This window comes from Vombatus ursinus, unplaced genomic scaffold, assembly GCF_900497805.2.
Source record: "Vombatus ursinus unplaced genomic scaffold, bare-nosed wombat genome assembly UNPS02014812.1, whole genome shotgun sequence".
Taxonomy (NCBI): domain Eukaryota; kingdom Metazoa; phylum Chordata; class Mammalia; order Diprotodontia; family Vombatidae; genus Vombatus; species Vombatus ursinus.
The window spans coordinates 26189881-26202373 of record NW_020954590.1 but is presented as its reverse complement, the minus strand read 5'-3'; the positions used below and the strand labels follow the sequence as shown (position 1 = coordinate 26202373).

Below are 12493 nucleotides of genomic sequence, written 5' to 3'. Positions count from 1 at the left end.
CCCTATTCCCCTCCTCCCGTGCTCCCGCTGCGGCAGCTGCTCCACTCACCCAGCTCGGGCTGTGCATGAAGTCATCTCCCCCCGCCACCCCCCCCCTCCTCACTCCATTCCTCGGCATGGATCACCACACTCAGCTGCCAGCCACAGGGGGGAGACCAAACCTTTTCAGGCCCCCGGGAGTGCGCTCCCCCGGAGAGCCTGCGCGTTCCGACGTGGTTTACCCCCAATTTATACCCCCTTAAAAATAAAGCTGCAGGACTGGAGAAGAAAGGGCGACGGCTGAGAAAGATTTCTCTCTATAAAGAAGCATTTTTCTCCCCGAGCCCTCCCCTGGCATTCCCGATGGATGGATAGCTCCATCAGGCTGGAGTTTGGCTGGTCCTGGGCTCACTCTCTCGTACCCCGATCTTTATTAATGTTATGGGTTTTTCCCCCCACTTGGATTTTGAAATTAAGCGTTCTTTCCAGACCTTTCCGATAAATGCACAAAACATGCATCCGATTCCAAATGTATTTATAAAGAAAAGGTCCAAATGTTCTCCTACCCCACAAAAAACTCAAATCTTACCCACTCCCATTCCTTACCCTTCCCGACTCCAAATCTTTCATTTGCAACCCCCCACCCCATCCTAAATTCTATTCCTACCCTCAACAACTAAAACAATAAAAACAAAAACAAACAAAAAGAAAAAAAAAACAAACAGAAAAAACCTTTCCCAAGCCACTCACGGTAGCGAAATCCATCCTGCAACAGCCAGGCGTGAGTCTGCTGCTGGTAACTGCAGAGCCGCAAAGAGGCGGGGAACAGAACAGAGAGAGAGAGCAACCTGGAGAGCTGCCCTAAGCAGAATGGGACGGGCTTCTTCTGCTAGAGGGGGACCTGCAGAAGCAGGGTGGGGCCTTTTTGCAGCCTGACAAGCCGCAAGTGATGGGAGTTTCCCTTGCTGGTGTCCCTAGCATTTGGCAGCCCAGAGGTCTGCACCACCTCCTTCCCAACTGAACATTCGGGAAGCTTAGAGCCGCATAGGAAAGGGCAGGGGAGGAGAGGAGGGGGGCTGGAACCGGGTGGGGGTAGCTAGCCCCTTTGTCAAGGGGGTGGGTGGAGTTAGGAATTGATTGTTTGCATCGATGAGCCTTTGCTGTCGGTAAACTGCAGCAGGAGAAGCTAATGCTTCCAAGTTAATTGGAAGTATCCCAAAACACCAACAGCAAGGGGCAGGGGGGTACGGGGAGGAAAACCTGTGGGAATAGTTTTGCCCTAACCTTTACTGATGAAAGATGCCTAAAGGCACAAAATCCCTTTCCCATTTCCAGCAGCTGTTGTCAGGATTGCCGGTACTCTGGGTCCTTGGTTACCAAGGATTTGATGGGAAGATGAATAGGGGTCTCTAATTCTACATTGCACTTGCTTTGGTGAGGTTTCATATAGAGTCGACCATCACTGGATCAAATTGGCTTTCCGCCTCAGATTGCAGCCTAAGCAAAATCTAGGAAGAAGTAATAAAAAGGGAAGTGTGATTCAAAAAATCCTCCAAATGCATAAAATTCCTGGGAATCAATTAACCAATTTATGCTCAAAATCTATATAGACCCAATTACAAAAGCCTCTTTAAATAAACAGTGATTTCAGTAACTGGAGGAATAGTCAGGGCTAGTGGCTGGACCATACCAATAAGATTTTTTTAAAAATGACGACACTATCTAAATGAATCCACAAGTTTAGTGCCGTGCCAATTAAACTACCCAACAGATACTTTACAGAGCTTGACAAAATAATTACAAAAAGGCCATTTTAATATAGGAAGGATGTTCTTAAAAATCGAAAGCTAGTATTACTTACAATGGAAAGTACTAGAAGCTTTCGTCATTGCAGGGGAAAGCTGACATCAAGGGACTGCAGAAGGACCAGCTGATAAAATAAACACCTCCTCCACCTAGCTGGCTAATACCTGAAACGCAAAAAATTGTAGAATCACAAAAACTGAGAGTTAGAAATGATCTCAGAGGTCACTTAATACCACCTATACCTGAACAGAAATTTCCTTTACCCCATCCCAGTCATCCAACCTCAGTATGGAGCGGGTTAATCCTGGGAACCCACTCCCACCTGAGGTAAATTTGAAAAGGCACTCCCTAGCAGAAGCTTAAGGTTGATGAATCTTTTTAAAATGAAAACATCCCTTTGAGAGAGAACACACAAAATCCCACTTTATGTCTCAATTACGTCTCAGTGTAAATGGACCGACCACAAAATCTTCCAGTTAATTTAGATCCCAGAAAGAGCATTAAAGGCCAGGGTGTCTGAAAGGGGAAGAAGAGGAATTCTCTGCCTGGGGCAACAGCAGTAAGATTCTTTTTATTTAAGGTCTTTCTTACAGAAATAGGGACATCCCTATCACGGTGTTTTAAGCAAAAACGGGGTGACTCGTTGCTCGAGATTGCAGAGATTCGTATTTAATGTAAAGGTTGTATTAAATCTATGGTTTGATTTGTACAGCTTTAGACTTGGGACTTCCCAGGAAAGCTTCTAGAACAAGTAGGTTATATTTGCTGATGAATAAAGTATCCATAGGATGCTTTTCCTTGCAACTTCATGCTCCTCAAACTTTTGTAATCCATCTCTTGGTCCCATGACTGTCCTGAAACGATTCTCTCCAAGATCACCAATGATCTCTGAAATTCTAAAGCATAGCCCTCATACTCCTTGACCTTTCCTTATTATAATAAAGAACTTTGAGTCTTAATTCAAACAAATGTCTTACCTTTGTGAGAGGTGGTGAGGCCCCAAAGCTTTCTACAGGAGAAACTGAGTCATCAGGACATTGGAAGAATAGCTGCCCAAGTACATGCTTAAGGTGGGTGTGAACTGATAATTGTACTCTTTCATTTTCCTGGTAAGCTTATTTGTAATATGTGCATGTATTTTTTTTCATTTCCCTTAAGATTTTGTTAACCTTTTGTTATTTCAAAATTTTTCATTATTATTTTCTCTAGTTCTATAAACTATTCCCTTGGTAATTTGGTATAACACTAAATTTGTGAATTGGTTTAAGTAGTATTGTCATTTTTATTATATTGGCATGACCCAACTATGAGCAATAAGTATCCCTCCAATTATTTGTCATCCTTTATTTTTAAAGGGTTCTTTGCAATTGTATTTGTATGAGTCTTGAGCATACCCTGATAGATCTACTCCTAGATATTTTATGCATTGATTTATGTTATTTTGTATAGGACTACCTTTTCTTTTTTCCTATATTTTGTGATATTCATATATATTTAATGTGTATACTATATAGAAATACTATTTACTTTTATGGGTTTATTTTGTGTCCTACTACTTTACTAACAGTACTTATCAGTTTCTTTGTTGATTTTTTGGGGTTTCCTAAATAAATCATCATGTCATCAGCAATCATGAATAATTTTGTCTCTTCTTTGTCTATATTTATAACTTTAATTTCTATTAGCATTTCTAAAATTATCCCAAGTAATAGCCAAAAAAGGCAATATTTGTTTTACTCCAAATTTATTGGGAAAGCTTCTAGTGTTTCCTTATTGGAAATGATGTAGATTTTTACATACATATGCACATATACATATATGTATGTATTATGTGTGTATACATATAGGTTTATCATATTAAAATGTCTTTTTGTTTTGATTTTGTCAAGCTCCATAATGCTCTATATCCCTTAGGTAGTATAGCACTAATTCTGTTAACTTAGTTATCATTTTTATTATACTGGCAAGGCCCAGCATGAGCACTTATTATCCTTTAATTTTTTGGTCATTCTTTATTTCTTTAAAGAATATTTTGTAAGTGAATATAGGTAGAGTGTGCCTTAGTATATTGAGTCACAGATACTTTATGCATTTTGAATGGAACTTCCTATTTTATTATTTCTTTTTTCATATAATTATAGTTTTAGGTATATATATGTATATTTATGTGTGTATGTATTTTAAAGGTTCTAAACCTGCTTTGTAGGATCTTTACTACATATACTTTGGCAAAAGCCCTTTCTACATCTATTGATATAATCATTTGGTTTGGGATGTTTTTGCTTTGAATATGATTTAATTATGTTATTTTCTCAACATTGAACTATTCTTGCATACCCATTATAAGTCCAATTTGGTTAAAATGAATAATTATTTGTTATGTTATTGTCTTTTTCTAGTAATTATTTAAAAATTTGCACTCAGTATTCAACATGCATGAGTCTCCAAACAGGGCTGAATAGTAGTACACATGTTAAATTCTAACTCTAGTAATAGAGAATGCTAAGTGAGTGATACTAATTGTTTTGCTTGAACCAACGTAGACTCATCTTTAAATATATTCAAAACCATGTCAAAGCAGGTACTAAGGCCTTATTTTTTTTAGCCTTGAGAGGGCAGGATTTCCAATTATTTGTCATCCTTTATTTTTAAAGGGTACTTTACAATTGTATAAGTTTTAAGCATACCCTGATAGATAGACCTGCTCCTAAACATTTTATGCATTGGTTAATGTTATTTTGAGTAGGGCTACCTTTTTCTATTACTTTCTCCTATATTTTGTCATATTCATATATATGTATATATATGTATTATGTTTCGTACAAAGAAATACTTTTTATTTTTATGGGTTTATTTTGTATCTGATGATTGCAGTCCTCAAATATTTGAAGGATTATTACAGAAAAAAAAATTACTCATTTTCTTGGTCCACAGGCAAAACCTGTATCAGTGGATTTGTTATATGAAGTTATCCGGCTCTGCAAGAAAGAGAATATCTGAGCAACCAGAGCCACCCCAAAATGAAATGCATTTATTTCATGTGGTGATTTTTCTGTCACTGGAGGAATTGAGTGTGCAAAACCACTTTTAGGGGATGTTGTAGAAGTATTCATGTTTCAAGTATGGATTAATCTAGAGACTTTTGAGATCCTTTTGTATTCTGAGTTCCTGTGATTCTATTATTATAGTTACCACTCTGGATTTTTCTAACTCTTAATATCAGGGTACAATTTTTCACAAGGCAAGGTGAATTATTTCAGGGAGGCATTGTTGAATCCCTGGACCACAAGTACATTAAGAAAGCATATGGGAGAAAACCAGGTGATTTCATAAACTGACTAAAAACAGCTGAGGTTTATATACATCAGCTAATAATTATCTTCAATGATCAAAACAAAACTGTAATTCCAGGCACTGTGCTTAGTATACAAAGTCAAACAGTCCCCATTCTTACATAGGAGGTGGGGGTGGGGTAAAACAACATGACATAAGAATATATACAATGTGTATAATATTAATTTTCAGTGGGAGTGAGTGGGAGGTTATTCGCAATTGTAGGGATCGGAATAGGCCCTGTATAGGCAGTCCTCAAGTGAGCTGAGCCTTGAAAGAAGCTAAAGACTAAGAGGCGAATGAGGATAGAGTGCATTCTAGGCATGAGGTAACAGCTTTGAAAAGGAACATAGAGTGGATCTAGAATACTCTATTTAAGCAATAGAAAATTTGGCTGGAATGTAGAGCATGTGAAGGGGAGTAATAGGAAATATATCTGGAAAGGAAGGGTAGAACCAGACTGAGAAGGTCTTTAAAAGACAAATAGAGGAGTTTGTACTTTATTTTAGAAGCAAAGGGAGACATTGAAATTGCTTGGGCAAGGAAGTGACAGACCTGTGCTTTATGAATGTCAATTTGGTGGCTTTGTAGAGGCTTTGGAGGGGAGACTTGATCCAGGGAGGCCAATTTGGAGGCAAGTTCAGTAGTCCAGGTGAAGACTGGTGAAGGCCTGAGCTAGGGTGGTTGTGACAAGAAAGGTATTGGTTATGGTGGGTGGATCATAGATTTAGAGTTGGAAGGGCTCACTGAGGTCATCATGCCCAACCAACTCCCCCCCCCCTTTCGCTTTACAAATGAGAAAACTGACTCCCAGAGAGAAGTAAGAGAGAAGAGTGGAAGATATTGACAAGATTACAAGTCTAGGGGATGAGAAAAGTGGCAGTACCCTCAATAGAAATAGTGGAGGTAAGAAGAAGAGAGGATTTGTTTGGGGGGAGGAGAGAAAGGAGATACCTATTTCAGTTTTAGACGTGTTAAGTTTAAGATTTACTTATTAGGAAGCTCAATTGGAAATATCTGAGAGTTAGTGAGGTCAGTCTGGAGCTCAGGCAAGAGACTAGGAACAGAGGGATGGATCTGGGAGTCAACTGCATCTACCAAATTCACCATGTAGGCTACATGATGTCCTTTCATGACTTCTCCTTTTCAAAGCTGTCCTTGATGAGGATATTCAATGTGATTTGCCCTGCTCCCCACATCTTTATGGGGATTTCCCAGATTTTGAAGAATTTCAAGCAAGCTAAAGGTATTCATGTACTGTGGCTTTCTGTGAAAAGAGGCTGGGGCTATAAGATGTTTCTAGTCTCCTGATGACATCCATCAGTTGATTTTGAAGGTGGGATGTGGGGTTGGAGCAGCTTAAGTTTTATTACTTACAATAATTAATGAAACACTCACTTTGATTATGAATACTTCAGGGTCAAACCTTTGATGAGATCAGCACTTTAAAATCAGTGGTCAGGGCCAGCATATAGATGTATGTGTGTAGATGAAATTCCTAGCACTAGACTTGCCCTTTTAGTTTAAGGGATTCCTTCCAAAAGTCTCCATTAAAATGCAAATCTAAGTAGTGTCCATTAGCTACATTGGATCATAGATTTAGAGTTGGAAGGGCTCATGAAGGTCATCATACCCAACTAATTCCCCCTCCCCCTCATTCACTTTACAAATGAGGAAACCGACTCCCAGAGAGAAGTGCTTTTACCCAAGGACACAGAGTTTTAAAGTGGTTGAGTTCACATTCAAACATATGTCCTCCAAGTCCTTAGGTCATCAAAGGATGCAATTATTAAGCACCCTATAAGGTGCTGTGTTGGGGACACAAAGAAGATCAAAAGCACTCCCTGTTTTCAAGGATCTCATTTGTAAACAACTATGTACAAACAAGATATATACAAACTAAATTGGAGATAATTTCAGAGGGAAATGCTAATTATTAATGAATTAATGCTAATTAAGGAGGATCATGAAAGACTTCTTGCAGAAGCTAGGATCTTAGCTGACACTTGAAGAAAACCAGGCAAGTCAGGAGGTGGAGACAAGGAGGGAGAACGTTCAGGCATGCAGGTCAGTAAGTGAAAATTCATGAAGTGAGAAGATGGAATGTCTTATTCTGGGAACAACAAGTAGATAAAGAGTGGACTTAAAGTAGTCTATCACCTATTGATGAATGGGAAATCTGCCCCTTTTCTCCCTCTTACCACTCCAAGAGTACTTACCCCTGCAAGTTGGAGGGTACTTACTGCCTGAGATGAGAGATATTAAAAGGTTTATGACAGATGTCCTAAAGACAGTATTTACCTGTTTTACAATTTAAGGTCTCCAGGAAGAAATGGTAAATATCTGCCTGTTGAATTTTACTTGATCATACATGTCTTTTAAAAAGCCTTTCATTTTCCTGATGTTAGACCTGATTTCCTAAAGAGGTTAAGCTCCACCTCTTTTTCCTCATTTTGGTGCATTTAAAAAAAAAGTTTAATTGATCTATTTTGTTTTCTCATTACAAAATTTACTTAATAAGAGTACTGTTACTTAGTGAGAGGGCTCTTGTATAAAAACAAAACAGTTAAGTAAACCTCATCTGAAAATGCATGCAACATGAACCAGGGAATGAGAATCTAGAGTAAGCAGGATGGACAATGGAGAAAGTGAAAGAACTCTTTCTGGAGAGGGAACAAAAATTAAATTTAATAAACTAATGAACAGGACTAGTTGGAGGAAAGGAAGAGGGAATCTACTTGACTAACTGAGAAGGGAAAAAAAGGAGGGAAGAATTAACCAGATAAAAGCAGGAAAGAAAAAGGAAAATTAATAAGCAAAACCCCCAAGGGAAAGGAATACTAAAAGAGAAGAGGAAATTTGGGGAGAGGAGAGGACCTTAAATTAGGTTAATAGAGCTATCTTTAAGAAACGTTAAGGTGACGTAGCTAGAGGAACATATTATTGTATTTACAGTAGAAGTGGGGAAAATATAACTCAAAAAAACATTATAGACAAATGGAGGAAAGTAGAAACCTGATCCTCATAACTTTAAATATGAATGAATTAAACAATTCAATAAAATGAAAATGAGTGACAGATTAAACAAGAAAACAAAATCCTCTGTTGCTTGCAAGATATATTTAAAAAACATGGTCACACAAAATAAAACTGAGAGAATGGGAAAGAAAATTTACTTTGCATCAAGTGAATCCAAAAAAGCAGGAGTTGTAATCATGATATTCAACAATATAAAGGGATCGACAAGGAAACTGCATTGCCCTGAAAGGAACATCGACAACAAATTAATATCAGTAATAAATTTGTGCACTTTGAAAACATACTCCAAAAAGACATAAACAGTAACACAATAATCACAGGAAACTTCAATATTTCTCTCTCAATTTTGGATAAATCTTGCAGAAAGATAAAAGTAAAAATATGGGAACTAAATAAATTGCTGGAGAAGCTAGAGTTAAAAGATTTATGGTGTCTTCTAAAATGAGACTTCAAAAGAATATACATATTTCTCAATACCACATGAAACTTTAACAAAAATTGACCATGTATTATTGCAAACAATTGTAAAGAGGAAAGATAGGTAATCCATACTTTACAGACCATAGCACAATAAAAATAGTCATTGGTTCTGGGACCACAAACAAAATGATACAGATGTAAATGGAGACTGAACAATGAAATTCTAATTAATAAGTGGATCAAAGAACAAATTATAGAAACAATAACTGTATGAAAGAAAATGATGATAAAAAACACATCAAAATTTTTGGGACACAGCTAAAGCATTTCTCAGATAAAAACCCGTATCCCTACAAATATATATTAACCAAATAGGAAAAAGAGAGGATCAATGAACTGAAAATGCATTTACAAAAAAAATTAGAAAGCCAACAAATAAACCAAACTAAAGTGAGCACAAAAGTGAGTATACTAAAAAATAGAGGAGTAATAGAGAAATCAGAAACAAGGAAAAAGATAAAACTAAAAGTTGGTTCTTCAAAAAGAATAATAAAATTGACAAACCTTTAGCTAATCTCATTAAAAAGAAAAGGACAAAAAATAAAATCAATAAAATACCAAATGAGAAAGGTGAAATTAAAACAAAACTGGAAGAAATAAAAATAATTAGAATGTATTATGCAGTTATATATTAACAAAACTAAGAGCACAAAAAAAACCTTAAAGGAATACTTTCAAAAATATAGGATACCCAAATCATTAGAAGACCAGATAGAGATATTAAATAAGTATCTCCCAGAAACAGAAATAAATCTAGCTTTGAAAGCACTACTAACGGGGAAAAAATTCTCCTGGTCCAGATTTACAAGAGAATTCTATCAAACTTTAAAAGATAAACTAGTGCCTATACTTCATAAATTATTCTTAAAAACTTTGAAATTGAGAAAGAAGTCATCCTACCAAAATCCTTTTATGAGATAAATATAATCCTAATACCTAATATCAGTGATAGAAAAAAAAAACTTTACGGACAAATATCATTAATGGATATTAACTCAAAAGTTTTAAACAAAATCTTGTCAAACAGACTGCAGTGATTTATCCAAGAAATCATTCATTATGACCAAGTAGGATTTATACCAGGGATGCATAGATGATTCCATATTAGGGAGAAAAATCAACCAAATTAATCATATTAAAAACCAAAACATCTAAAACCACATGATCATTTCAATAAATGCAAACATCAAAAATAGCCTTTGATAAAATACAGCACTGCTCTTTGCTAAAAATCCTACAAAGTATAGGCATAGAAGGACCTTTTTAAAATATCATAAAAAGCATATATCTAAATCCAAAAGCAAGCATCATATATAATGAAGATACACTAGAATGTTTTTTAGTAAATACAGGAATGAAGCCAGGAAATTCATTCTCCCAATTATCATTTGATATAGTTCTTGAAATGCTAGCAACAACAATAAGATGAGAAAGAAATTAAAAGACTGCAATAGGTAAAAAGGAAATAAAACTATCTCTATTTGCTTGGATATTAGCAAAGATATAAATTGAGACTATAGCTTCAGCAAAGTTGTGAACTACCAAATAGCAATAGTTAATGTTGGAGGGTTTATGGAATGATAGGGATACTAGTACGTTGGTGGTGAAGCTGTGAAATGATACAACCAATTTGGAAATATGTAAAATATCTGGGACTCAATCTGCCAAAAGGATACAGAGGTCTTGTATAGATTCAACTAGAAAATGTTTTTTAAAGAAATAAAGAACAACTTAAATAGCTGGAGGAATATTCAATGCTCATGGCTAGGCCATGCCAATATAATGAAAGTGACAGTACTATCAAAATTAATTTATATTTTTAATGTAACACCTATCAAATTTCCAAGGGGATACTTTATAGGACTTGATTAAATAATAACAAAATTAATTAAAAAAACAAAATAACTAGAATATCAAGGAAAATGATGAAAAGAAATAGGGATGGAGGAATAGCATTTCCAGACTTCAAATTATAAAGCATCAGTCATCAAATCCATCTGTCATTGGTTAAAAGATAGAGAGGCAGATCAGTGGAACAGATTAGGCAAGGGACAATCACAAACAGTGGGATGCAATAATCTGGTGTTTGATAAAGTGGAAAATATAAATTTTCCAGGAAAAAAAATCTCTTTATTTTATTAAAAAAAAAAAAACTGCTGAGAAAACTGGAAAGCAGTCTGGCAGAAATAAGGCTTAAACTAACAACTTCCATGCTCTTCCACAATACATTCTGAATGGCTATGTGTCCTTAATATTAAATATCATATTACAAAAAAAATAGAAGAGAATAACAGGTCACTTCTCCTAGGTACTGAGAGGAGATGTATTCTTAAGCAAACAAGAGACAGAAGCAATTGCCAAAGAAAATAGATAACTTTGATTCCATGAAACTGAAAAACTACTGCCAAGACAAAGTTAATGCATCTAGGATAAGAAGGAAAGTGCTCAAATGAAAAAAAAATAATCTTTGTATCAAGTTTCTTTGAGGGTTTGGTATTTAAGTCATATAAACTCTCTTTTTCTCTCTCTTCTCTCTCTCTATATATAATATATATAATATACATAATAGCCTTTTCCTAATAGACAATTGATCAAAAGATATAAACAATTCTCAAGAGAAGAATTAAAAAGTATTTACAACCACATGAAAGAATACTCTAAATTATTAATAATAAGCAAAAATGCAAATAAAAACAACCTTGAGGTTTCACATCACACTCTGCAAATTGGCAAAGATGGCAAGAAATGGCAACAGTCAACATTGAGGAGATAAAATTATCTCTATTTGCTGATGATATAATTGTATACTTGGAAAATTCTAGTATATGAGAAAAGATATTAATTGAGACAATAGCTTCAGCAAAGTTGTAAACTGCCAAATGGCAATATGCAATGTTGAAGGGTTTAAGGAATTATAGGCATACTAATACATATTTGGTGGAGCTGTGAAATTGTATAATTTGGAAAGAAATTTAGTATCATGCAAGTAAAGTGATTAGAATGTTCATACCCTTTGACCCAAATACTCTATTACTAGGCGCATACCCCCAAGGAAGCTATTGATAAGAAGAAAGTTTCCATAGATGTTACTAAAATATTTATGTCAGCACTTTTTGTGATAGCAAAGAATTGGGAACAAAGTAAATGTGCATCAATTGAGGATGGCTGCAGGCATTGTGGTACATGAATGGAATGGAATATTACAATGCTGTAAAGAAATTTTACATATATGTATGTGTATATGTATATATATGTATATATACATATATGTATATGTGTATATATGTATACATACATATGTGTATATGTGTATATATGTATATATACATATATGTATATGTATATATACATATATATGTATGTGTGTATATATGTGTATATATACATATATATGATGACTATAGAGCAGCATGGAAAGATCCACATGAATTGATGAATAGAGGAGTAAGCAGAGCCAAGAAAACAATATATACACTAACTACAATAATGTAAATGGACAGAATAACCACACACCAAAAAATCAAAAATGAATATAGCAAAATTTTAAAGATCAAGGATGACTCAAATGAAGAGATATGAGGGGATACCCCCAACCCACCTTTTTTGTGGAGGTGGAAAATTCACAGGTGACACATTGCTCGTGATTTTGAACTTTTTAAAGGTATCAATCAGTTGTACCAACCCCCCCATTCATAAAATATGATTTACTATATTATTGTGGTTTCATTGTGTGTTGTGGGGTCGTCTCAAAGAATTCAGACTCGGACCACCTCCAATCCAAGTGAAGGCATTTATTGAGAGTTACTCCTCTCATGAAGGGGGCTGGATTCCAAGAAGAATCAGTAACTTAGTAAGA

General features: G+C 35.5%; 1 protein-coding gene across 1 annotated transcript in view; it reads right to left on the bottom strand.

The window, feature by feature from the left end:
- The window catches only part of LOC114054286 (cAMP-dependent protein kinase inhibitor alpha-like), a 74561-nt gene extending 73767 nt beyond the window's left edge, over positions 1 to 794 (bottom strand). The window contains exon 1 of the mRNA XM_027877480.1: positions 730 to 794. Coding sequence (XP_027733281.1) covers positions 730 to 744 — 15 coding nt within the window. The 5' untranslated portion in view covers positions 745 to 794. The remainder of the gene's footprint in view (positions 1 to 729) is intronic.
- Positions 795 to 12493: the final 11699 nt, after the last annotated feature.